This window comes from Bos grunniens, chromosome 24, assembly GCF_055505025.1.
Source record: "Bos grunniens cultivar Pamir isolate PY7600 chromosome 24, Bosgru_T2T1.0, whole genome shotgun sequence".
Classification (NCBI taxonomy): Eukaryota; Metazoa; Chordata; class Mammalia; order Artiodactyla; family Bovidae; genus Bos; species Bos grunniens.
This window is the reverse complement of record NC_141188.1, coordinates 9,283,924-9,308,584: the sequence shown is the minus strand read 5'-3', so window position 1 is coordinate 9,308,584 and position 24,661 is coordinate 9,283,924. Positions and strand designations below refer to the sequence as shown.

The window sequence follows — 24,661 nt, the reverse complement described above, 5'->3', positions numbered from 1 at the left end:
TTAAATTTATTTAAAATTTATTTTAAAATGTTTGTTCCACCAATAAGAATTTAATTAATACTAGTTGCTATGAAAGTATAAAAGGATGAAACAGATGTATCCATTATAACAAACATTTCTCTTTCATTTTCAAAGTAATATATGAGCATTTAGGTTTTTTAAAAATTAATAGTACAAGATAAGTTAATTTTTAAACGTGATGTCTCTCCAAAGATAGGAAATTGAGCATTATAAAAGTACTTAAGTTAGTAAATTGTTACTTTATTATCATGGAAAACAGAATTGTGTGTCACTAGAATGGTAATAATTTTATATGGTGTTGATACCCAGATGATTTAATTAGACTGAAGAGGATTGGAACCAGTGCACTGAAAATCTCACAACAAAAAATTTTTTCACATACAACTTTATATTTAATATTCTTTTTAAGTTTTGCTGATATTTGAAAGAATAACATGCCTATGATCCCAATTTTTTCTCTCTGTAAAATAAGTGCATTTAAAACAATTTATTCCCACTGGCTTAGCTGAATAGATAAACCTCTGATGCTACTAAATGCATGTAAAAAGAGAGAGAATAAGATTCCTTTATTTCCTTTCAGATTTTCAGACGATGCTGGTTGGTTTTCAAGAAGGCATCTAGTAAAGGACCCAGAAGGCTAGAAAAATTTCCCGATGAGAAGGCAGCATATTTCAGGAACTTTCATAAGGTAAGTCACGGTCTCTAGAATCTCTGGGGAATAACTGGACCCTTGGCAACAACTGTGGAGACATTTCTTTTGATAGATAAAATCTGCAGAGGCCATAATGCATGGCTAGGATAAAATGTCCCTGTGCTGATAAAATGCAAAAGTTATTTTTCTCCTTTATTTTAATCATCTACTGTAAATGCCAGTGTTACCTCTGCAAAATGAAAGGCTCGTTTTTATTGCTACTTTGCAAAATGAGATGCCTCATAACTCAACCAGATCATTTCCCAAGGTGCTGAGTAGGCAGTTTCCCTCTGTTCAGGTTAATTGTGCATTTGTTACTTTGATTTTAACTGTGGGCAATGTTGAGGAGATAAAACTTTTGAGGCTGGTGTGAGCAGTGTTAATGACACTGTTAATGTACAAAGCACTTGCTGTTTACAGCTTAACAAGAAAGTGATCATTGTGCATGCTGATATGCAGAGATGTGGCATAAATCCTATGAGTCAAATATCAATTTCCTAAAAATATGTGAGTATGAGTTGAAAGTTAAAAATATGTAAGAAATCACCATAGAATGATGCTGAATGTACTGCTGAAAGTTATCTCTGGTGATAATGTCAAAACGAGTTAGGTATTTGATAGTAGGGTGGAGGATTCACGATCAGGATGCAGAACTGTGGAGCAGCGTTGCCTTTTGACAGAATGCCCGCATAAGCTCAGGAAAGACTGTAATTCCTTCATGCGGCAACATGGAATAAGTTACCCTGAATAAGGTAATGAGTCTGTGGAATTTATTTTATGTGATATATAGTTCTAATCTCTTCTTTTATTAAAAAATAGAGTGTGTTCCAGGGATGTGGAGGGTGACAGGGCTACATAAGCATAGCACCAAGGATTTTTTGTGAAGGACAGGGAAGCCCTGGCTTGCTACAGTCCTTGGGGTCACAAAAGTTGGGCACAGCTTAGCAACTGAACAACAAAGGTTTTACGTAGAGTGAAACTGCCCTTTTATTATAACGGTGAATGTATGCCATTATACATTTATCCAAAGCCATAAAATACACAACACCAAGAGTGAACCTTGCTCTAAAATATGAACTTTCAGTGATTATGTTGTATTAAAGTAGATTCATTCATGAGTTATAACAAATGTGCCATCTGGTGCGGATGTTACTAATGGGAGAGGCTGTCTGTGTGTGTGTGTGCGCTCAGTCATATCTGACTCTTGCGACCTCGTGGACTGTAGCCCTCCAGGCTCCTTTGTCCATGGTCCTCTCCAGACAAGAATGCTGGAGTGGGTTGCCATGCACTCCTCCAGGGGATCTTCCTGACCCAGGGGTTGAACCCATATCTCTTGTGTCTCCCGCATTGACAGATGGATTTTTTACCCCTGCATCACCTGGGAAGCCCACGTGTACATGGGTGTGGGCAATAAAAGGGAAATCTCTGTAATTTCTGCTCAGTATTGCAGTGAACATAAAACTGCTCTAAAAAGTAAAATCTATTAAAAATAGGTTACTCAGCAATCATGTGCTAACCAATTATATTACACAAATAGCTGGCAGTCATTTGTATTAGACTTGAACCTGTATCATAAGGCTTAAAATGTGAACTTCTTTAACTCTCTATGAGGTATTCTATATATTAATACACATTTACAACTGGAGAATCCAAGTTTAAGTTCCTGCCAAAGCACTTATAAGCTTATGGGAGTTTGGTTTTCTCTTGAGTACATGGATTTTAAAATCGTTATATTACATGTCTATTTTTAGAGGAAAAGATACTTGTAGCCTGAAGTCATGTTGATATTTTGTATGATGATAAAGATCGTGGCAATAGTTTTAAACCTGACTTAGTAAGAAACTGCCAGGTAAGTCTGTGACATTTAGTTTTTGAGTAAAATTTTCAAAGACTGAGCATAGTATATGTTCTTTGGATTCTGGTTAGAATACTTGCCTGCTGGTCATTGATGTATCCTGGCTACCCACTCTCTAGCCAGTGCATCGAGAATCCTCATACTCCGCCGTCTTCTACTTGACAAATGGCAATATTCCAGTATTGTAATCACTTATTAGGGTTAATAGTTTAGAGTGAGATAAGGTATCTGATTTATACCTTGCACTGGGCTCTTCACTGGGGATACTGAGATACACGTACCCTGAAAGAGTTTGTATTCCAGTAAAAAGACACACATATGCAGATAAGTTTAATTCAATATGAGTAAGTCTTAATAAATTGAAAAGAGTTGAAGTCATAAAGAGTGTGTTCTCTGACCATAAATAATTTAAATTAGAAGTTGGTGTTATCAAGTAATCTCTAATTATTTGGGAATTAACATATTCCAAGGGGTAATAATCAAAAAGGAAATGCAGTAGTCACAGAGGCTATTAGCAAATATTCTAAACTCAAAAATCATAAAATACAAGTATCAACATGTGTGGAATATAGAACTACATGAGTAATTACAGGGAAATGTATATCTGTAAGTTCCTACATTACAAAGAAACAATAAATGGAGGAGAAAATATCAATGAAATAGAAACCAAAGTAATAATAAGGAAATTTTATAGCTGCTTCCTTAAAAAAGAAGGAAAGTCCATAGCTGCTTCTTAAAAAAAAAAAAGAAAGAAAGAAAGAAATTTACTTGATAAACTGTTAACCAAATTTATCAAGAAAAAAACATTTTAAAAAATCAAAGACTGGGATGAGTAGAGGGGTTATCCACTACAAATTCTACAAATATTAAAAGGATAATAAGAGTATATTGTGAGCAAATGTGATTTAAAATTTTTGACAAATTAAATGAAATAGACAAACTCCTCGAAAGACACAAACCACCCAGGCTTATTCAGTAGTTCAAGATCTAATAAAAACTTTTAACTTATAGTTCAATAATATTCCTACCAAAAAAACTTGATCTCCATATCATTTCACTTGTTAATACTATAACATATTTAAAGTGAAAAAAGAATCCACATAAATTCTTAAGGAAAATATAAAGAGGAAACCCTTTCAAACTCAGTTTATCAGACTGATAAAACCAAAACTGAAATCCAAAACTAGACAAAGATATCATATGGTTAATTTAGCAAATATTGGCCATTATTCATCTAGACTAGATATGATGGTAATTTCAATGAATTTGATAGTATTGAAGTTGGAGGTTAAAGGACAATTTTTGGGTATAGTTTGTGAAAACAGACTGGAAGTACTTATGGATTAAATGTAGTGTGTAAAAGAAGGGTTAGACTCATGTACTTGAGCAACAGAGATGAGGAATGGTACGTTTTATGACGATGAGGAAGACAGAAGAGCAGCCTTTGAGTACACATCAGAAGATTTCACTTAGCATGTATTAAATCTGAAATGTTTATTAGGTATTCAAACTAATATGTCAAGTAATCAGTTAGATAAACAGATGTGGGCTTGGGTGGGAGAAATGTCACTGTTAAAGTTATTCATTTGACTGTCATTGGCATGTTGATAGTACTTTACTCTGGAGCACTGGATAAAATGTCATTAGGAGAAAATGAAGGAAAAGGAGATAATTAACATTCCAACACTTAAAGGATTAGCAGAGGTGGAGGGTCCAGGAGAGAAAGCTGAGAACAGCAGGCAGTAAGCGCAGAAGAATAACTTGAAGGGTAGACCATTGGAAACTAAGAGAAAACTGTGCCAAAAACATTTGAACATACACTTTAAAAAAATTCTGAACGAATGTTCATCTGTGTCTTGTAGAGATTGAGAAAGGTGACAGAAGAGGGACTGGTGGATTTTTAACATGGTCTTCAATGGCTTTGCCAAGAATTTTTTCAATGAAATATGGGACTAATTTCACTTGGAGTAGCTTACATGAGATTGAGGGGGAAGAAACAGACAGCGACCCAGGCAATTATTTTCAAGATGTTTTGCGGTAAAATTGAGCCTGTGTGTAACAGATGTTTTTAAAATATGAAACGTATTTAATATCCTTGTATGCCAGTGGGAATGATCTAGTAGACCAAAGATGTGATGATTAGATGTTTCCTTTGTATAATGATAGGGTTTGGTCTTGAACAGAACCGGAAAGATTTCATTTTAACAAAAAAAGAAGAAAATGACTGTAGACATAAATGGGTTAAATAAAAATTAATGTTAGAAAATTATCACTAACGCTTTTAAAACAAACACAATTTATGTATGTGAGCTTTCTCCAGTCTGTGAAAATTGAGTCACGAAAGACCCTGTGGAGCACAGTGAGAATAGGAATGGTTCATCTTCTAATAAATAACTAAACAGATATCACTGACTGTAGCTTGGAGCTTCCTAACGCACATTAATAACTAGATTCAGTGTATGTGACAGCTAAAATTTACTTTTCTGGTGGCTGTGTTATGAAGATTAAAGTTTTCTATTATTACAACTTATCCTTCACAGCATTCGAAAGCCTAATTCTGTTTCCTAGTGATTTAAATTTCCTTTCAGAAATTTCATCTTATTTTTTCTTTGGTGATTGCAAAGTAATACCATGAAGTTAGACCAGTTTTGATATGGAAGAACAATTTCGTCATGATTCATCAGTAATAAGAAATCTTAAAGGGTGTATTCAGGAAAATATATAAATGGTCTCTTCTCTTATTTTAATACTGTTTTAGCAAGTTTTGCCTAATGCTTGACTGGCTATCTTATTATAGGCTTAGAGTAAAAAAAAAAAATCACAAGCTTTGCACTTTGTATATGTTAAATTTGAAATGTCTCTTAGGCATCCAAACCAAAATATTTGTGTCAACCTCACTACTTCTCTTCTTCTTCCTACAGTCTTAACTAGCTCCATAACACTGATTTTTACTTCTTTTTTTTTCTTAATATACAGCTAGCATTATTTAAAGTCTCATTGATCATCTCTTCTATTATTCAATACTGCCATTCTTTATCACTCACACACGATAAAGTTGTACCTACCCATCAAAATTATATCCCCTTTAGGCAACTCTGATGTTGCTCAAGTTAAAGTAAAAAGTTTCCATGTAAATAGTTGCTTTCATTGGATGAGATAAGGAACGTACAGATGCATCTTGCCTATAAAAGTAATTTCCATTCTGCTACAAAAGAAAAGAGGCTTGCCCTGAATATTGGGAAGTGATGATCAAACCCAATTCAGTATAACAAATAAAGTGCTCTTTTAATAAGATATGTAAAATATTTTGGCCACCTGATGGAAGGAGCTGACTCATTGGAAAAGACCCTGATGTTGGGAAAGATTGAAGGCAATAGAAGCTGGCAGCAGAAAATGAGATGGTCAGATAGCATCACTGACTCAATGGGCATGAATTTGAGCAAACTCTGGGAGACGGTGAAAGACAGGGCAGCCTGGCATGCTACAGTCCTTGTTGTCACAAAGAGGCAGACACGACTTAGTGACTGAGCAGCAACAGCAAGACACATTGTTCTGTGAGACAACAATGTCCAGTGACAAAGTAGACACTGCAGTTCAGAAGATGAAGATAAGATGCTCTTCTTTTCCCAGGAGGGAGAGTTGCCCTCCTTCTCCATGAGTGCTGAGCCATAAATAAGATACTACCTGTGAACTCCTTGAGGCTAGAGCAGTCAGAAAATGTTGAGTTATTATCATTATTGTCTAAAGTTTTTACAATCTGAGAAAGTAAGGTTACAAATAGCTAACTATAATGAAATACGATGAAATGTAATAAAAGTACAAGGGAACAGCTGTCACCTCTGGAGGACAGGACTTTCCAAGGAGCTTCTTTAGATTGCTCTGTTTTTAACAAAGCAAAATAATGGAGAGGAATGCATTATATGGGAGAAAAGGTGAATAAACATACTGATAAGTCACACTGTGTGGTGAGTTGAAGACAATCTGAGGAATCTATCTAGTGTTGGCAAAGCTTGAGAGGAGGATGGATGGTAAGCTCGAAGGACGTGGATGGGGTCAGTGAGGGGTCATAAACGCCTTCCATGTGACTTTAACCTTTGTCCTTTAAGCAACAGAGCAGTTGTGAAGGGTTTTAAATGGTTTTTCGTATCATCAAATATGTATTTAGAAAAAAACAAGTTTGTGTGACATCACGTCAAATGGATAGGCTAATAGAAGATACACAGAGAAACAATGTAATTAAATGCTGTAATATTGTCATTTCCCCAAAATAGACAACATGCTCCTGAATGGAGAAAAGTGAAGTGAATGGAGAGGAGATAGATTTTGGTGATATTTTCCAGGTACAGTCAAGGAGAATTAGGAAGACTTACTGGAGATGTGGATGGACCTAGTGTCTCTCATACAGGATGAAGTAAGTCAGAAAGAGAAACAAATATCGTATATTAGTACATATCTGTGCAATCTAGAAAATGGTACAGATGAACTTGTTTCCAGGGCAGGAATAGAGATGCAAATGTAGACAACGGGCATGTAAATCAGAGGGTGGGGAGGGTGGGATGAACTGGGAGAGTGGCACTGACATGCATGCACCGCCACGTGTGAAACAGAGTGGGGACCTGCCGCACAACACAGGGAGCTCCGCGCCGCACTCGGGGTGACCCGGGGGCAGGGCTGGGGAGCAGAGAGGGGTCCACGAGGGATGGGCACACATCTACATATACCTGATTCACATCATTGCACAGGAGGAGCTAACACAACACTGTAAAGCACCTGCAATAAGAAAAAACATTTAGTGACTGATCGGATGTCAGGGAAATAGAAGAGAGAGGAGTGAGACTTGATGTCTTTCAGGAACTGGATGAGGGATGGGTGGCCGTGCTGTTCACAGAGACAGGGTGAAGAAGAGGTCATTGTTCACATGTTAGATTTTGAGGTATTTATATATGGTATATTGGAGAAGGAAACGGCAATCCACTCCAGGACTATTGCCTGGAAAATCCCATGGACAGAGGAACGTGGTAGGCTACAGTCCATAGGGTCACAAAGAGTCGGACACGACAGGTATCTACTATTAAACAGTTGGAAGTGCAGCCAGATTATAGTGAAACTACCCAAGAGATCAACTGAACAGAATTCTTATGAAGATGAGAAAAGCCTTGAAGTGAAGTGAAAGTGAAAGTCACTCAGTTGTGTCTGACTCTTTGCGACCCCATGGACTATACAGACCATGGGATTCTCCAGGCCAGAATACTGGAGTGGGTAGCTGTTCCCTTCTCCAGGGGATCTTCCCAACCCAGGGATCAAACACAGGTCTCCTGCATTACAGGAGGATTCTTCACCAGCTGAGCCATAGGGGAGCCCAAGAATACTGGAGTGGGCAGCCAATCCCTTCTCCACCTGATCTTCCTGACCCAGAAATTGAACTGGGGTCTTCTGCATTGCAGGCAGATTCTTTACCAACTAAGCTATCAGGGAAGCCCCTTATCAGTATAAAATAAACCATTTTCTCTAAAAGACACTGACCTTAGTTCCAACCTTAGGGCGACATCAAGATATTTCACAGATATTTCAATTATAAATTTATCTAGAGTTACAAACCAAAAAGTGGAAACTTGGACTGAAAAAAAAAAACCCAGCTAATTCAAGGAATGTTAGAATATTATGAAAAGTCCCATTTAAATGAGAAACTGCTAGTAAAATAAACATGAAAATCCTAACCAGTATTATTTATAAAATGTATAGTCATTACCAAGAGTCTTTAAATATACTACTAGCTGAAAAATGTAACAATTCTAAAGAGATAATTCTAAAGTCTTCTGGAATTTTAATGCTGGAGAAGACTCTTGAGAGTCCCTTGGACAGCAAGGAGATGAAACCAGTCCATCCTAACTCTGAATGTTCATTGGAAGAACTGATGCTGAAGATGAAGCTCCAGTACTTTGGCCATGAGATGATAAGAACCGACTCACTGGAAAAGACCCTGATGCTGGGAAAGATTGAAGAGGAGACAAAGGGGAGACAAAAGATTGGAGACAACCCAGAGGATGAGATGGTTAGATTGCATGGCTGACTCAAGGAACATGGATTTGAGCAAACTCTGGGAGACAGTGGAGAACAGAAGAACCTGGTGCCCTACAGTCCATGGGGTCACCAAGAGTTGGGCACAGCGTAGAGACTGAACAACAGCAACAGCCTCCGATAGGTCAATGAAGAAAGGTCTCTGTGTGAAAACATGTGGCATATTTAAAAATCTTTGTTTTCCCTCAAGCATTGATGGTCAGTCCAATTATCAGATCACCAGAACTGGGGAAAAAAAAAATAGACTTCATTTTCAAGATGGCCTAAAGATATAGACCTTTATGGATTTCCCAAATTGTTCAATTTGTTAATGTTTAAATACTAAAGCTGAAACTCCAGTACTTTGGCCACCTCATGCAAAGAGTTGATTCATTGGAAAAGACCCTGATGCTGGGAGGGATTGGAGGCAGGAGGAGAAGTGGACGACAGAGGATGAGATGGCTGGATAGCATCACTGACTTGATGGACGTGAGTCTGAGTGAACTCTGGTAGTTGGTGATGGACAGGGAGGCCTGGCGTGCTGCGATTCATGGGGTCGCAAAGAGTCAGACATGACTGAGTGACTGAACTGAACTGAAAAACCTTACACTTGTGATTAGTCAGTTATTTTGATATGCTCTAAAATACTCTGTAATGTTCGATAGAAATTAATTAAAAAATCAAATGAAATGTTTCCAACCTAAGTGAGGGGCGTCTGAAAAATAATCTAAAGATACAATTATTTCTGCACCAAGTTTAAATTAATGCTATACTCTATGTGGAACATACATATTCTAGAGCTTATGAGTATTAATGATCTCATTTAGACATTTGATATGTTTACTGTGAGAGAGATCTTGCAGCATAAATCAATTTTTATATGAAACTGCCATAAGATGGTATGTACTTTTTTTTACTTCTTGGTAGAAAGAAATTTGAAATTCAAATCACTAGCTGCTGAAGCGAGTTATTAAAAATGCATTAGGGTTGAAAATGTGGCTGTATATAATTGTCATAACAGATATTCAAAACAAATTTATCCTCAATGAAAACTGAGCTAAAGCAATTTACATAGAATCAGCTAATAAATTTTCCTTAATTTCCTAAGCAGATGAAAAAGAAACAGTTTATAGAAATTTTAACAAAGTAAATATGAGTGCAGTCTGTGGGGAGGAAAATATAAATAAAGTCCCTTAGAAGGATGAATGAAGATAGACCTATGCAAAGTTCCCAATCTACGTGATGCAAGAAAAGCAATGCTCGTTTTGGGACCAGTCTTATTTCTAAATCCCCGACAACCTGACATTGAAAACATCATCTTATTCCATCCTCTTTATTCCTGTTGGAGTTGTCAATATTTAACTATATGTAAACATCCAAGAGAACTGGGCAAAAGATGAAAATGTCCTTATGAAGACTAGCCATCTGTAAATAGAGCATATCCCTTTGCTAGAAGCAAAAGCATCGGGAAATGTGAAAGCAGCCCTGTGTACAATGTGGTGTCTTGAAGATTTTCACTTTGATTCCATGAAGAAATGGCTTAATGCTTAGATGAGCACCTCCCGGGCACCATGTGAAGAATAATCATCAGTGTGGATCCTCCTGAAACCAGAAGTTCCCAGAGTGATATTCACTTATTTGGGTTAAGGCATTGTATCCACTTGTGTATTTACTCATTCATTCATTCATCCTCCTATAATCCCTTACTTTGAAGACATCTCAGTTTCTTGAACAGAAGCTTCCGTGGACACACACCTTGGTTCCTGCGGCAGTCACAGTTAATCCATGGTCATTTATTAATTGTCTCATAATATCTGAGCACTAGTGCTTGTCATTCAGGGAAGACTCATAGAAATGGAATGCAAAATGTTGGTTTGATGTAGGGTAAGATGAAGGGGGGCTATGCCCAAGGCTGGATGCACTTGACTGACAGAGGTGGAGATCAGCAAGAAAGGCCATGGGTAAAGACTTCTGGATGGAGAGAATTTGTGAAGTTGTGCTCTCAAAATGATAGGGAACTTGCAGAGTTAGACTTGATCTTGGTAATATTTGAGTCAAGGCCAGTTGAAATTTTGCAGCATCTAAGAAATCTTCAGTAATGATTGTTCTGTGTGGTTTAAGGAAGTCTTAGAAAAGCAACCACTCAGTCATCAGGATTTGTTTATTACCTACTGGGCCATGAGAGTCATCTCTTCAGTGAGAAATAGGAATCACACTCTTAGAAAATACCTGTAAGAGTATTCTGGGCTTGATTTAGAGTATGCAGCAGTAGGATTTATGTTAGGAAAATTACTGTCTTTGTTCACTTTTTTAAACTACTCACTTGTGTGTCATCCACAGTGGTACTACATCAGGGGAAAGCATAGTGTGGTTTAAACAATGTCTTTCTCTCACTTTCCTATCTGTAAAATGCAAATAATATTATAGCTCAGAAAGTGCGATGACAATTTCATATAAGATGATGTGTAAATGTAAAACAGTTATGGTTGTACAAGTCATTTCTGCCTCAGATTTTGCATCTTTGAAACCAGGGACATTTTTCATACCAACCTTAGAAAAATTCTGAGACCAATTTGCATGATAAAGTAATTTATAGTTTCAAACAAGCCATTTTCCATGGTAAATCAGATAGTAATTTGAGAAAGAATATTCAACAGTGTGATTTAGTTATGACATTATTTCCATCATTTCTGAAGCATTTTTACATATATATAATGGATTTAGATCCAATGCCCTTAATTATTATTTCAGAATATCATCAATGCATCTGGAGTTTTTAAAAATCTCTTTTTTACCCATTAACAAAGTCTACTTAATTGTGTAATATCTGACAGATGCAGCAGGAGAAATGGTCATTGCATAATGTTCACTGAGGATAAATTGTTTTTCTATCATTAATGGATGGAGAAGGCAATGGCACCCCACTCCAGTCCTCTTGCCTGGAAAATCCCATGGACAGAGGAGCCTGGTAGGCTGCAGACCATGGGGTCGAGAAGAGTCGGACACGACTGAGCGACTTCACTTTCACTTTTCCCTTTCATGCATTGGAGAAGGAAATGGCAACCCACTCCAGTGTTCTTGCCTGGAGAATCCCAGGGACGGGGGAGCCTGGTGGGCCGCCGTCTATGGGGTCGCACAGTCGGACACGACTGAAGCGACTTAGCAGCAGCATCATTAATGGAATGTTATGTATTATATTTCAAGTAATGAATGCATATTTATTTACAACTTAGAATTTTAAGGATGTTTCAGTGAGACTTTATTCTTGAATTATGACTTTGTACCTTGCTATAAATAACTATACAGCATCTTGTATTTTATAAATAATGGTGTTTAATATTTGTTTCAAATTTATATAATATTTTAAAAATTATAAATCCTTTTTACATCTAATACTTCAATAACAAAAGGTAAAATTTTAATTGCCCGTGAAACAGTCTTAAGTTACAAACCAATAATAGCCTCTAACCTGATTTTATTTAGAGAACATATTCTTAGTTTAGGGAACCATAGGCTTTGAGAGTCAGTGAAATTCTTGTTTTGATGATAATTATTGCATTTGTTAAATTATGTGTAAAATTAATTTTGAAATCAAAATTATTTTTATACATAATTTGGTGTCTATCCTGAAGAGGTGATTGAATTCCTTATGTACAATATTCAGGGAAATTAATGTTTTTCCCCCATTTATTTGGAGACAAAGAGAGAAAAAAAGAGAGAGATTGTTAAGTGTTATGCAACTATTTTCCCCCTAGTTTTCCTTTGAAACAAGTTAATCATAGAAATCCGGGTACTATAAAATGAAAATTTAATCAGATTTGCACTAGACTATTTTTCCACTAATCCTTTTACCCTTTCATAAAAAGGTTTTCTTGGTGTAGTGGGAATTGTCCTAATCCTGGAGCTACCAGGAAGTTCTCCTAGTCTTAAAGCTGGTACACCCGACTTTTAGGTGTACCTAAAAGTCAACTTTGCTTTCTTTTATTCCAGTTCTACCTTGCAAGTAAACTCACGAGGTCAGACCCATTATTATCCCCAAGCTTGGATATTTTATGCACTTTAATCACATTCGAACAATAATTGGAATATTGCTTTCACTCTAATGGCAACCCACTCCAGTATTCTTGCCTGGGAAATCCCATGGACAGCAGAGTCTACAGTCCATGGGGTTGCAGAAAGTCGAACATGGCTTAGCAACTAAACAATTAAAACAGTGATCATACTCTTTCCCACTCTGTATCCTTTACTAGAGAAACATAATTGTTCCCACTAGCTATATTAGGAGATATCACATACTAGGCCATGGAGAGCTGAGCAAAAGACTAACTCAGAGCATGGGAAGTTGTAACTGTCATATAATTAATAGCAGTTGACCTGCTAGAATTTCACGTATCATTCAGTTGACTTTCTATGGAAAGTGGATTTCCCTCCCTCTGTCTCTCTCTCCCTCTCTTCCCTTTCCTTCCTTCCTTATTTTTGTTTTTCTAGTGTGATAGAAAGAAAAAAATGACCTTTTCCAGTCCTGGCCACAGGACTGGCCAAATTTCTCCAAGCCAGTCTTCAGCAATACATGAACCGTGAACTTCCAGATGTTCAAGCTAGTTTTAGAAAAGGCAGAGGATCCAGAGATCAAATTGCCAACATCCACTGGATCATCAATAAAGCAAGAGTTCCAGAAAAACGTCTATTTCTGCTTTATTGACTATGCCAAAGCTTTTAACTGTGTGGATCACAATAAACTGTGGAAAATTATGAAAGACATGGGAATACCAGACCACCTGACCTGCCTCTTGAGAAACCTCTATGTAGGTCAGGAAGCAACAGTTAGAACTGGACATGGAACAACAGACTGGTTCCAAATAGGAAAAGGAGTTCGTCAAGGCTGTATATTGTCAGCCTGCTTATTTAACTTATATGCAGAGTACATCATGATAAATGCTGGGCTGGAGGAAGCACAAGCTGGAATCAAGATTGCTGGGGGAAATATCAATAACCTCAGATATGCAGATGACACCACCCTTATGGCAGAAAGTGAAGAGGAACTAAAAAGCCTCTTGATTAAAGCGAAAGAGGAGAGTGAAAAAGTTGGCTTAAAGCTCAACATTCAGAAAACTAAGATCATGGCATCTGGTCCCATCACTTCATGGCAAATACATGGAGAAACAGTGGAAACAGTGGCTGACTTTATTTTTCTGGGCTCCAAAATCACTGCAGATGGTGATTGCAGCCATGAAATTAAAAGACGCTTTCTCCTTGGAAGGAAAGTTATGACCAACCTAGATAGCATATTCAAAAGCAGAGACATTACTTTGTCAACAAAGGTCCGTCTAGTCAAGGCTATGGTTTTTCCTGTGGTCATGTATGGATGTGAGAGTTGGACTGTGAAGAAAGCTGAGCGCCGAAGAATTAATGCTTTTGAATTGTGGTGTTGGAGAAGACTCTTGAGAGTCTCTTACGTTTTTCTCTGATTTCTCTACTCTGTACTGCCTGCATGTTTGTTCTTGGACCACTAACATGCCACTTGTTTTAAATTGCCACCAGATCACATGATAGCATGTGTTATAGCATTTGTTAGAGCAATTGTTTCCCAAACATGCTCAGTTCTTGCTTTATAAAGGTACCTTAGCAATTTATCTAAGGGCATGGAATATGCTTTTTTCACTTTGGGCTTCCCTGGTGGCTCAGACAGTAAAGAATCTGCCTGCAGTGCAGGAGATATGGGTTCTGATCCCCTGGAGAAGGGACTGGCACCCCACTCCAGTATTCTTGCCTGGAGAATCCCATGGATAGAGGAGCCTGGTGGGCTACAGTCTGTGGGGTCACAAAGAGTCAGACACAGCTGAGCGGCTAACACTTTCACTTCACTTTAGCTTCTCTCTTTAAGTTTTAAATTTTTCTCCAACAAAATCCGTAGGTACTTTACAGTTTTTCTTGTATAGTGAAGGTAATTTTTTCTAATTAACAATTGTTAGTGTATACGGATCCTGCTAGTCTCTTGCGTTAACTATATTTGATAACTGCTGTATACTTTTGTTGTTTTAATAGTTTTTTCCTATGAATGCTGTTAGTATTTTCATATCAGTGATCATATTCTCTGCAAATATGGATAGTTCTATCTCCTCCTTTCTTAGTCTTTTTCTTACCTTCCTGTCCAGGACCTGTGCTACCTGATCAAGAGCCCCTCTGCCATGCTTCCAGTAGGCAGGGACTGTGTCTAGAACTCGTGCATAAAGTAAAATAAGTTTTGGTGAATCAATTTTAAATAAAATCCCTTTCTATTTTTCATATATTTATGGGGTTTTTTCTCATAAAGGTATTGAACTGTATCAATGCTGTTATTTTTTTTTAGCCTGCTGAGGTAACCATGTGATTTTTCTCATGGAGTCTATCAATTTTAAGAACTACATTTAGACACTTTCTGATGTTAGCTATGCTTTCGGTGACTCAAGGTAAGTACATATGTGTTCTTTGCTTCTTAGAAAACTAATATCTAACTAGAGAAATAGGTCTGTATACACATTTTTTGTCACTTTCTTCCTGTCATTTTACCTTCATTCAAGACAACTGACTTTAAAGCACAAATTGGCTGTCCAGATTCAAATAATACTGTGTAATCATGTTGGAGAAGACTCTTGAGAATCCCTTGGACTGCAAGGAGATCCAACCACTCCATCCTAAAGGAAATCAATCCTGAGTGCTCATTGGAAGGACTGATGCTGAAGCTGAAACTCCAATACTTTGGCCACCTGATGCAAAGAACCGACATATTTGAAAAGACCCTGATGCTGGGGAAGATTGAAGGCAGGAGGAGAAGGGAACAACAGAGGATGAGATGGTTGGATGGCATCACTGACTCAATGGACATAAGTTTGGGTAGACTCTGGGAGTTGGTGATGGACAGGGAGGCCTGGCATGCTGCACTCCATGGGGTCACAAAAAGTTGGACATGACTGAGTGAACTGAACTGAACTGAATCATGTAAGTTTCCTAGGTTAGCTTAACAGGCTACTGCAGATTTGTCTTAAAATTGCAGTTTATTTTCTCCCATTTCTAAGGATCAGAAGTCAAGGGTCAGGGTGTTGGCTGGGCTGTACCCCCAGAGCCTCTGAGAGAATCCTCAGCCTCTGTCGGCTCCAGGGGTCCATTCAGCCTACACGCACATGGCTGTGTCCACTGCATCATGCCTCACAGCTCCCTCTGCTCCTCTGTTCTCAGGACTCTGCTCATCAGCTCCGGTGTCCTCACAGAATCCAGGGTGCGCCCCTCTCAAGGTCCTACCCTTAATCACCCCTGCAAAGACCCCTTTTCCCAAATGAGTTCACATTCACAGGTTCTGGGGTATAGGACTTGACATACCATTGGGAGGGGGCGCTATTCAACCCATTACTGTCACTTAAAGATCTAAAGTTGTGCATCTGCTGAGTGAAGTCCTAGAAGCTGTGGTGTCTCTGCTAGTATCTGTGTAGCAAAGCTTTGCCTCTCAGAGGGAGAATGATGCTAGAGCTGACAGAGTGGTTTCATGCCTTTTTGTTTTTAGAGTCAGTGAAACATGTTGAGAGAGAGACCAGGATGGGGGGTGGTGGGAGGGAGGAAAGAGCTATAGAGATTTCCTGTTTAGTGCTTATTTTTCCTTTGTACTGATGTTCTGCATTTCTTAGCCCTGAAAATAGATTTTCTTTTTGTTTTTTGTTGTTGTTGTTGTTGTTTTGTTTTTCTGTAATAGACAACTTCAAAATAATTTTGGAGTAATAACATAAAGAGTTTTCTGGGATACCTTTCATCCTCCCTGCACTCTGAGGCTTTTTTGTAGTTGAATTTTGTAGTTGAATTCTCCTTCCTGTAATGACGTCCCCATTAGCCATTGTTTGCCATTATTAAATAGCATGGATTTCAGAGCAGTAGCTATTGCATAAACTGGTGGAAAGAGCACCAGTGTGAGAAACAGAAGGTGTGATCAGGTTCTGGTCATCACTCTAGCTTGTGCTGGCCACCCCAAGAGGACAGCCGTTTCCTTTGGTGAAGTGAGGGCAGCTCAGCTCTCAGTGTTGTTAAGTTAGAATGATTTTGGTTGAAAGCAACAGTTCAGTTCAGTCGCTCAGTCATGTCTGACTCTTTGCAACCCAATGAATTGCAGCACACCAGGCCTCCCTGTCCATCACCAACTCCCAGAGTTCACTGAGACTCACGTCCATCGAGTCAGTGATGCCATCCAGCCATCTCATCCTCTGTCGTCCCCTTCTCCTCCTGCCCCCAATCCCTCCCAGCATCAGAATCCCCAATTCAAACAACTTAAAGACAAGCATGCTCACATATTACAGCATGTCCAGAAAAAGAAAATGGCTCCAGGGTAGGTTCATTCTTGATTCTTGCTCAAGAATGAAAATTAAGGACGTGCGTTCTTTTTTTTTCCTCTCTTTCCTGTCTCTGCTCTGCCATTTGTATGGTTGCCCTCATCTTCAGTCTACTAGAATGATAGTTGTAGCATCTCTGAATTGTGACACCCAGACAACACAGCATCCCCCGGAGAAGGGGCTAAATTCATCTGGCAGTTACCTCCAGATTAGAAAACATTTCTCTGAAGCCACCAGAAGACTTCTGTGCACAAGACACTGGTTATATTTAGGTCATATTGTTTTTCTTAAACTAATCATGAGCAAGGAGATTATAACCCTAGGAATAACAGATTCTACCATGACACTGAAAGTGAGCAATGCCTGCCGGGGTACTTGGGTCACGTGACATAGGGGCACACAACGAATAAAATCAGATTCTGTTCGGAATGAAGGAGCTGGGACTGGATGCTGAGTGGACAGCAACGGTGATTAATTCCAATTCTAGTGTAATTTTATCCATAATCATTTTCTCTAGAAGATGCATTTCACAATATAGCTTAATATTTGAGTGACGTGTGCATGCTCAGGTGTGTCTGGCTCTTTGTGACCCTGTGGACTGTAGCACACCAGGCTTCTCTGTCCACGGGATTTTCCAGGCAAGAATACTGGAGTGGGTTGCCATTTCCCTCTCCAGAGGATCTTCCCGACCCAAGGATCAAATCTGTGTCTCTTGTATCTCCTGCATTGGCAGGCGGATTCTTTACCACTGTGCCAGCTGACAACAGAACTTGTGATTATTGATTATGAACCTGTTGGTGTTGTCACACAGTAAACATGAAAGCATGTCACAAGGAGCTTAAAAAATGAGTTATATTGATTTTTTCAATGGTACACATTTCATATTTTTCAGTGATAGATAAATATAAGGAAGCAGCTATTGGAAAATAGATACAAAAGTTTTGGAAGGAAGCAATTATACACTTTCTATTCAAATATTGTGACCAGAATATTAAAGCATACAATATATAGGGTAACACCAATAATTAAATTATAATTATGAACACTTAGGATTTGGGCTTTCAAAAGAGATTGACATGTAATAATAGAAATAATCTAAAACTTTAGTAAGTTTTTCACCTTTTTCTCTTACTGGAAAATCAATATTCTCTATCCTAATGAAGAGAATTTTATTAAACTATCTTCTAAAGTGTTTATTCCCAAAAATAAAAACTCTGACCTAATTAAAACAACCATAGGAGATTAGTAAAATGTCAGGAGAGATAAGAATTATTAGTAAGATTAATAAGAAAGAAGAGTGCAGTTTGTATTCTGGTTCATTTGAATATACTTGAAAAAAATCTGAAAGTTAAGTTCTTTAACTTTTCAAAATATAATTATCTTTAAAGAAAGAAATTGAATGCCTCAATAGGCAGTATCTAATCTCAATTTTCATGACAGTTAACTGATGAGATACTTTAAAATTTAAAAAAAATTGACCAAACAGGATTTTTCAGTTATTTATCTTATACTAATTAGTGAAAATTTGTTTTATGCTTGTGAGTTAAACCTGCATTGAATGTGAATAGCTTAATATCCACAGTTAGTCTAAGGGGAAAGATATATAACATAATAGTATGGTGATTTTTACATTTTACAATAAACCTTAATTTGTTCATCCTAACTTTGCTGTTCAAAAAAGATCTTCATGACCCAGATAATCACGATGGTGTGATAACTCACCTAAAGCCAGACATCCTGGAATGTGAAGTCAAGTGGGCCTTAGAAAGCATCACTATGAACAAAGCTAATGGAGGTGATAGAATTCCAGTTGAGCTATTTCAAATCCTGAAAGATGATGCTGTGAAAGTGCTGCACTCAATATGCCACCAAATTTGGAAAACTCAGCAGTGGCCATAGGACTGGAAAAGGTCAGTTTTCATCCCAATCTGAAAGAAAGGCAATGCCTAAGAATGCTCAAACTACCACACAATTACACTTATCTCACACACTAGTAAAGTAATGCTCAAAATTCTCCAAGCCAGGCTTCAGCAATATGTGAACCGTGAACTTCCAGATGTTCAAGCTGGTTTTAGAAAAGGCAGAGGAATCAGAGTTCAAATTGCCAACATCCGCTGGATCATTGAAAAAGCAAGAGAGTTCAAGAAAAACATCTATTTTTGCTTTCTTGACTATGCCAAAGCCTTTGTGTGGATCACAATAAACTGTGGAAAATTCTGAAAGAGATGGGCATACCCAACCACCTGACCTGCCTTCTGAGAAACCTATATGCAGGTCAGGAAACAACAGTTAGAACTGGACATGGAACAACAGACTGGTTCCAAATAGGAAAAGGAGTACGTCAAGCCTGTAAATTGTCACCCTACTTATTTAACTTCTATGCAGAGTACATCATGAGAAACACTGGGCTGAAAGAAGCACAAGCTGGAATCAAGATTGCGGGGAGAAATATCAATAACCTCAGATGTGCAGATGACACCACCCTTATGGCAGAAAGTGAAGAGGAACTAAAAAGCCTCTTGTTGAAAGTGAAAGAGGAGAGTGAAAAGTTGGCTTAAAGCTCAACATTCAGAAAACGAAGATTATGGCATCTGGTCCTATCACTTCATGGGAAATAGATGGGGAAACAGTAGAAACAGTGGCTGACTTTATTTTTCTGTTCTCAAAAATCACTACAGATGGTGACTGCAGCCATGAAATTAAAAGACACTTACTCCTTGAAAGGAAAGTTGTGACCAACCTAGATAGCATATTCAAAAGCAGAGACATTACTCTGCCAACAAAGATCCGTCTAGTCAATGCTGTGGTTTTTCCTGTGGTCATGTATGGATGTCATACATGTCATACAGTCAGAGTTGGACTGTGGTCATGTATGGATGTCATACATGTCATACAGTCAGAGTTGGACTGTGAAGAAAGCTGAGCACCGAAGAATTGATGCTTTTGAACTGTGGTGTTGGAGAAGACTCTTGAGAGTCCCTTGGACTGCAAGGAGTTCCAACCAGTCCATTCTGAAGGAGATCAGCCCTGGGATTTCTTTGGAAGGAATGATGCTTAAGCTGAAAGTCCAGTACTTTGGCCACCTCATGCGAAGAGTTGACTCATTAGAAAAGACTCTGATGCTGGGAGGGATTGGGGGCAGGAGGAGAAGGGGACGACAGAGGATGAGATGGCTGGATGGCATCACTGACTCGATGGACGTGAGTCTGAGTGAACTCCGGGAGTTGGTGATGGACAGGGAGTCCTGGTGTGCTGCAATTCATGGGGTCGCAAAGAGTCAGACAGGACTGAGTGACTGAACTGAACTGAACTGAACTGAACTTTGCTAAGTATGCAAAGAAGACCCCTCTGAAAAACTTGGGCTTAATTGGAGAAAATATCACTATGCCCTTCAGCCCATATCAGATTCCTCCTGAAAGTTCTACAAACTAAGTAATGGTAGAGCGACTAAAATCTAATGAACTATTTTCATCTGCAAGTGAAGCAGCTTCTCTTTTGTTTGGTCTTATTAAGTGATACACAGAAGTATGCCCTTCATTTCAGAACATATAGCCCAGTGCAGCTGTATGCTACCCTTTTCTTTATCTTTAATCTTTTCTTTTCTCATCAGATATGAAAGAGCCAATCACTTAATAGGCATCTACTGGTCTTCACTGTGAAAAGCATATATTTAAAATGAAAAAAAAAAAAACCCTATATAGAAGTCCAGTTATGTAGAGAATTGATAAATAAATGACATGAATTAATAAAGGAACAACTCAATAATTTACTTACTGAGTCCACTGTACGAACACAACCAGATTGCATAATGAGTCAGGAAGCCATCTGAATTCAGATCACACTGTCAAGGGCTTGAGGAACACCACCTACGACCACCGTCAGCAACAGGCTATTAACTGTGCATGAGTCATTCAGGGAAGGTTAAGGGAGGCTTGTTGGTCTTGACAAATGATTGTGAGCTTGATAGGAAGCTGAAGGAAGCTCCAAGAAGATTATTCTGTAAAAGACTCTGTAACCTTTGAATGTTGTTTTACTGTTGCTAAGTCATGTCCGACTCTCTGCAAGCTCATAAACTGCAGCACGCCAGGCTCCTCTGTCCTCCACTATCTCCGGAGTTTGCTCAAATTTGTGTCCATTAAGTCGGTGATGCTATCTAACCATCTCATCCTCTGTCGCCCCCTTCTCCTCCTGGCCTCAATCTTTCTGAGCATCAGGGTCTTTTCTAATAAGTCAGCTCTTCACATCATGTGGCCCAAAGTATTGGAGCTTCAGCTTTAGCATCACGTTTAAAGCGCACATTTCTATTCAAAACAACTGAAAGGCTTTGTACATGGCTGGACACTAACTTGTGTTCAAGGTTAATGTAGACAAAGATGAGATTCAATTTCCAGGAAGGAACTGAGTCATTAAAGTCATCAAGTCCTTGCTAAAGAGTGAGAACTTAATTTTAAGGTGTAATTAAATGGTTTTAATGCCTTGTGGCTCAGACGGTAAAGAATCTGCCTGCAATGCAGGAGACCCAGTTTCGATCCCTGGTTTAAGAGCCCCTGGAGAAGGAAATGGCCACCCACTCCAGTATTCTGGCCTGGAGAATGCCACAGACAGGGGAGCGTGGCAGGCTACAGTTGTCGCAAAGTGTCAGACATGACTTAGCGTCTAACACTGACTAAACTGACTGAAGGCACGATAAATGAAGGGGCATGATAAAACGTTTGGGTTAAAAATATAAGTCTAAAACCAGTGTGAACAAGACAATGGAAGATGAAGGGTATGAAGGCAGATGGAAAAACAAATGGAAATAGTTGAGATGAGAAAGAGCAATAGTGAAGTTGTGGAGTAGGGGTAAGGGGAGTGTGTGTAAAATAGACGTTGGCAGAGTTTCAGGACAGAGCAGGTGTTGTGGGCTCGAGAGAAGCCTGTGTTTGGAACAGTGGACCTCAGAATTGTCCACGCAGACAGCACTCTTTTCATCATAACACTAACATATTTCTTGTTATTTTCACTTTGTTTTAGAGCAAAGGCAATAATAGGTAAAACTGCAGCAGGAATCAAGGCAGTGGCTCCAAACAAGGTTGTTGTTTAGTCGCTAAGTTGTGTCCAACTCTCCATAGACCGTAGCCCGCCAGACTCCTCTGTCCAAGGAATTTCCAAGGCAAGAATACTGGAGAGGGTTTGCTATTTCCTCTTTCAGGGGAGCTTCCCGACCCAGGGATCAAAACTGCGTCTTCTGTATTTCAGGCAAAAATCTTTCCTACTGAGTAACCAAGAAAGTCCAGTTACTGTATTCTTTTTAAAATAATAAAATTAAAATTGTATATATTTAAAGTGTACAACATGCTGTTTCTATATACCTACGCACACTTACTAGACCTCAGTATTTTAAATTATTGACTATGGCATTTATTGACTTAGACTTGAACAACCTGAATTATTTTCAAGTAATTTTTCCTTTAATTAAATTCTGCTAATATCATATTTAATTATTTTAATGCCTTCTTATTAAACTAATGTTTTGTCCTACTAGAGCAATATAAAAAATTAACATTTCAGAAATATGGGTTGGATTATTAAATGATGTAATAATTTATAGATATATATTATTGAAATGCTCTAGGATTTGGTGGTGCTAGTGGTAAAGAATTCGCCTGCCAATGCAGGAGACATGGGTTCAGTCCTTGGATCTGGAAGATCCCCTGGAGAAACACGTAGCAACCCACTCCAGTATTCTGGCCTGGAAAATCCCACAGAGGAGCCTGGTGGGCTGCAGCCCATGGGGGCGCAAAGAATCAGACAGGGCTGAAGTGACTTAGCATGCACACAGGGATTTCACACTCAATAATAAGTTCACAGTTTTATGTCACACTGTTAGGTTGTAGACCAATAAAAATATTTTTTATTTTAAAGCATTTAAAGATATTATTTTAAAAATTACCTTCCTCTAAGAAAATGCAAACAGTTTTGTACTGGGTCATAAAATCATTTAGTACTGAAAGTGAAAAGTGAGGACAAGAGATTCAGATATATCTTGACCTGAATTGCTATGATTCTAAATATTTTTAAAATATATTTTAAATTAAAGATATATCAGATTCTAAGGGGTTTCTGAGGTGGTGCTAACTGTAGAGAACCCACCTGCCAATCCAGGAGACATAAGAGATGCAGATTCGATCCCTGGGTTGTGAAGATCCCTTGGAGGAGGGCATAGCATCCGACTCCAGTATTCTTGTCTGGAGAATCCCCATGGATAGAGGAGCCTAGCGGGCTACAGTTCATAAAGTCGCAGAGTCGGACACAACTGAAGCGACTGAGCATGCATACATGCAAATTCCAAAGGTATACCAAGTCCTTAGAAAATCTTCCGGTATGATTTTGTAACATTTTGTAATCTAACAGAACTCTTGAACTTCCTAACCAAGACAATCTGAGAGGTGAGATTTTATGCCCCCGTGAGTGCTCTGCTTCCTGGTATCACTTCAGTTTGTTAGGGCACACACTGAAGTGGGTAGCATCGCACTACTGATCAACAGAAAGCCTCACACTGTAGCGGAAACCACTGTAACCATGTCTGCTTGAAGAGCTTCTCTGCATCTCTAAATGTGAATTTTACGGAAGAGCAAACACTTCGTTTGAACTACATTGTTTGTCAGATTGCCTGAGGCACAAAAGTTAGAAAATCTCTAGTGCTTGCTGCATTTTGCTAGGCTGTTTATTAATTTGCTCTGTTGATTTTTTGCTATGAGGTGAAAAAAAGATGTCCTACACAATATTAGTTCCAATATTCTTTTATATTTGTAAATAAAAATATTTGGAAAAGGCCTTGGAGCAGAATAATAAATGTATTTATGATATTGTTTGGCACAACTTGATATTATATATAATATATCTTATATAGTGGCATATCACTTTTATACTCACCTAACATGGATAGTATCTGTTCTTAGGCAACACATGATCTTCATTGCTTTTAGACTACTTAATTTTAGTAAGATCATTTTCTTATTTAAAATTAATAACACTTGGAAATAATGTCTCTTTTTAAAATATCTTTAATCTACTATTTTAGAATAAAATTTGGGTTAACTATTACTTGAATCAATCATCAAATGATTTAAAAATTTAAGAGTTTATTGTTGAGAGTATCCTTTAATGTACTTCAAATATAATATACAAATCATTGTTCCAAAAAAATTCTCATCTTTCTCCCCAGGATCTGACACTTTAAGATACTAGTGCCTAATTTTTCTTCCGTGGAAGAGAAAATGAGTTTTTTTTAGATAAATAAATAAATAGATACAGTATATGTATAAATGCACATATGAATGCATATATACACATATGGAGGTGTTTTTATACATGATATATATGAAGCAAACCATTTTTAGTTTATTTAACTTGAAATCACTTACCTTACCAATTTTAGTTTTGTATTTTAAGTGAGATAATGACAAGGAGAGAGAAAAATAAATAGTTTTTAAATATTAAAATAATTTTTCCAGCATGTAGACTATAGACTAAATTTATTGTGACAGAGACCATAAGGGCCCCTCTGGACAGACTGCACAGCAACCTTGAGTGATAAGCTTGTTATTTTATGAGGCTAGAAGTCCACATCATTACAGATTTTAAAAGGAAATATTATAAAAAAAAAAAAAATCAATGACTACCAAGAAAAAATTACAAGGCATT

The 24,661-nt window shown here is 38.0% G+C and overlaps 1 protein-coding gene across 2 annotated transcripts in view; it reads left to right on the top strand.

Moving 5' to 3' along the window:
* Positions 1-24,661, top strand: part of DOK6 (docking protein 6) — a 406,877-nt gene that overhangs the window by 138,273 nt on the left and 243,943 nt on the right. For both annotated transcript variants that reach the window (XM_086372198.1, XM_086372199.1), the window contains exon 2: positions 602-709. In XM_086372198.1, coding sequence (XP_086228324.1) covers positions 602-709 — 108 coding nt within the window. The remainder of the gene's footprint in view (positions 1-601; positions 710-24,661) is intronic.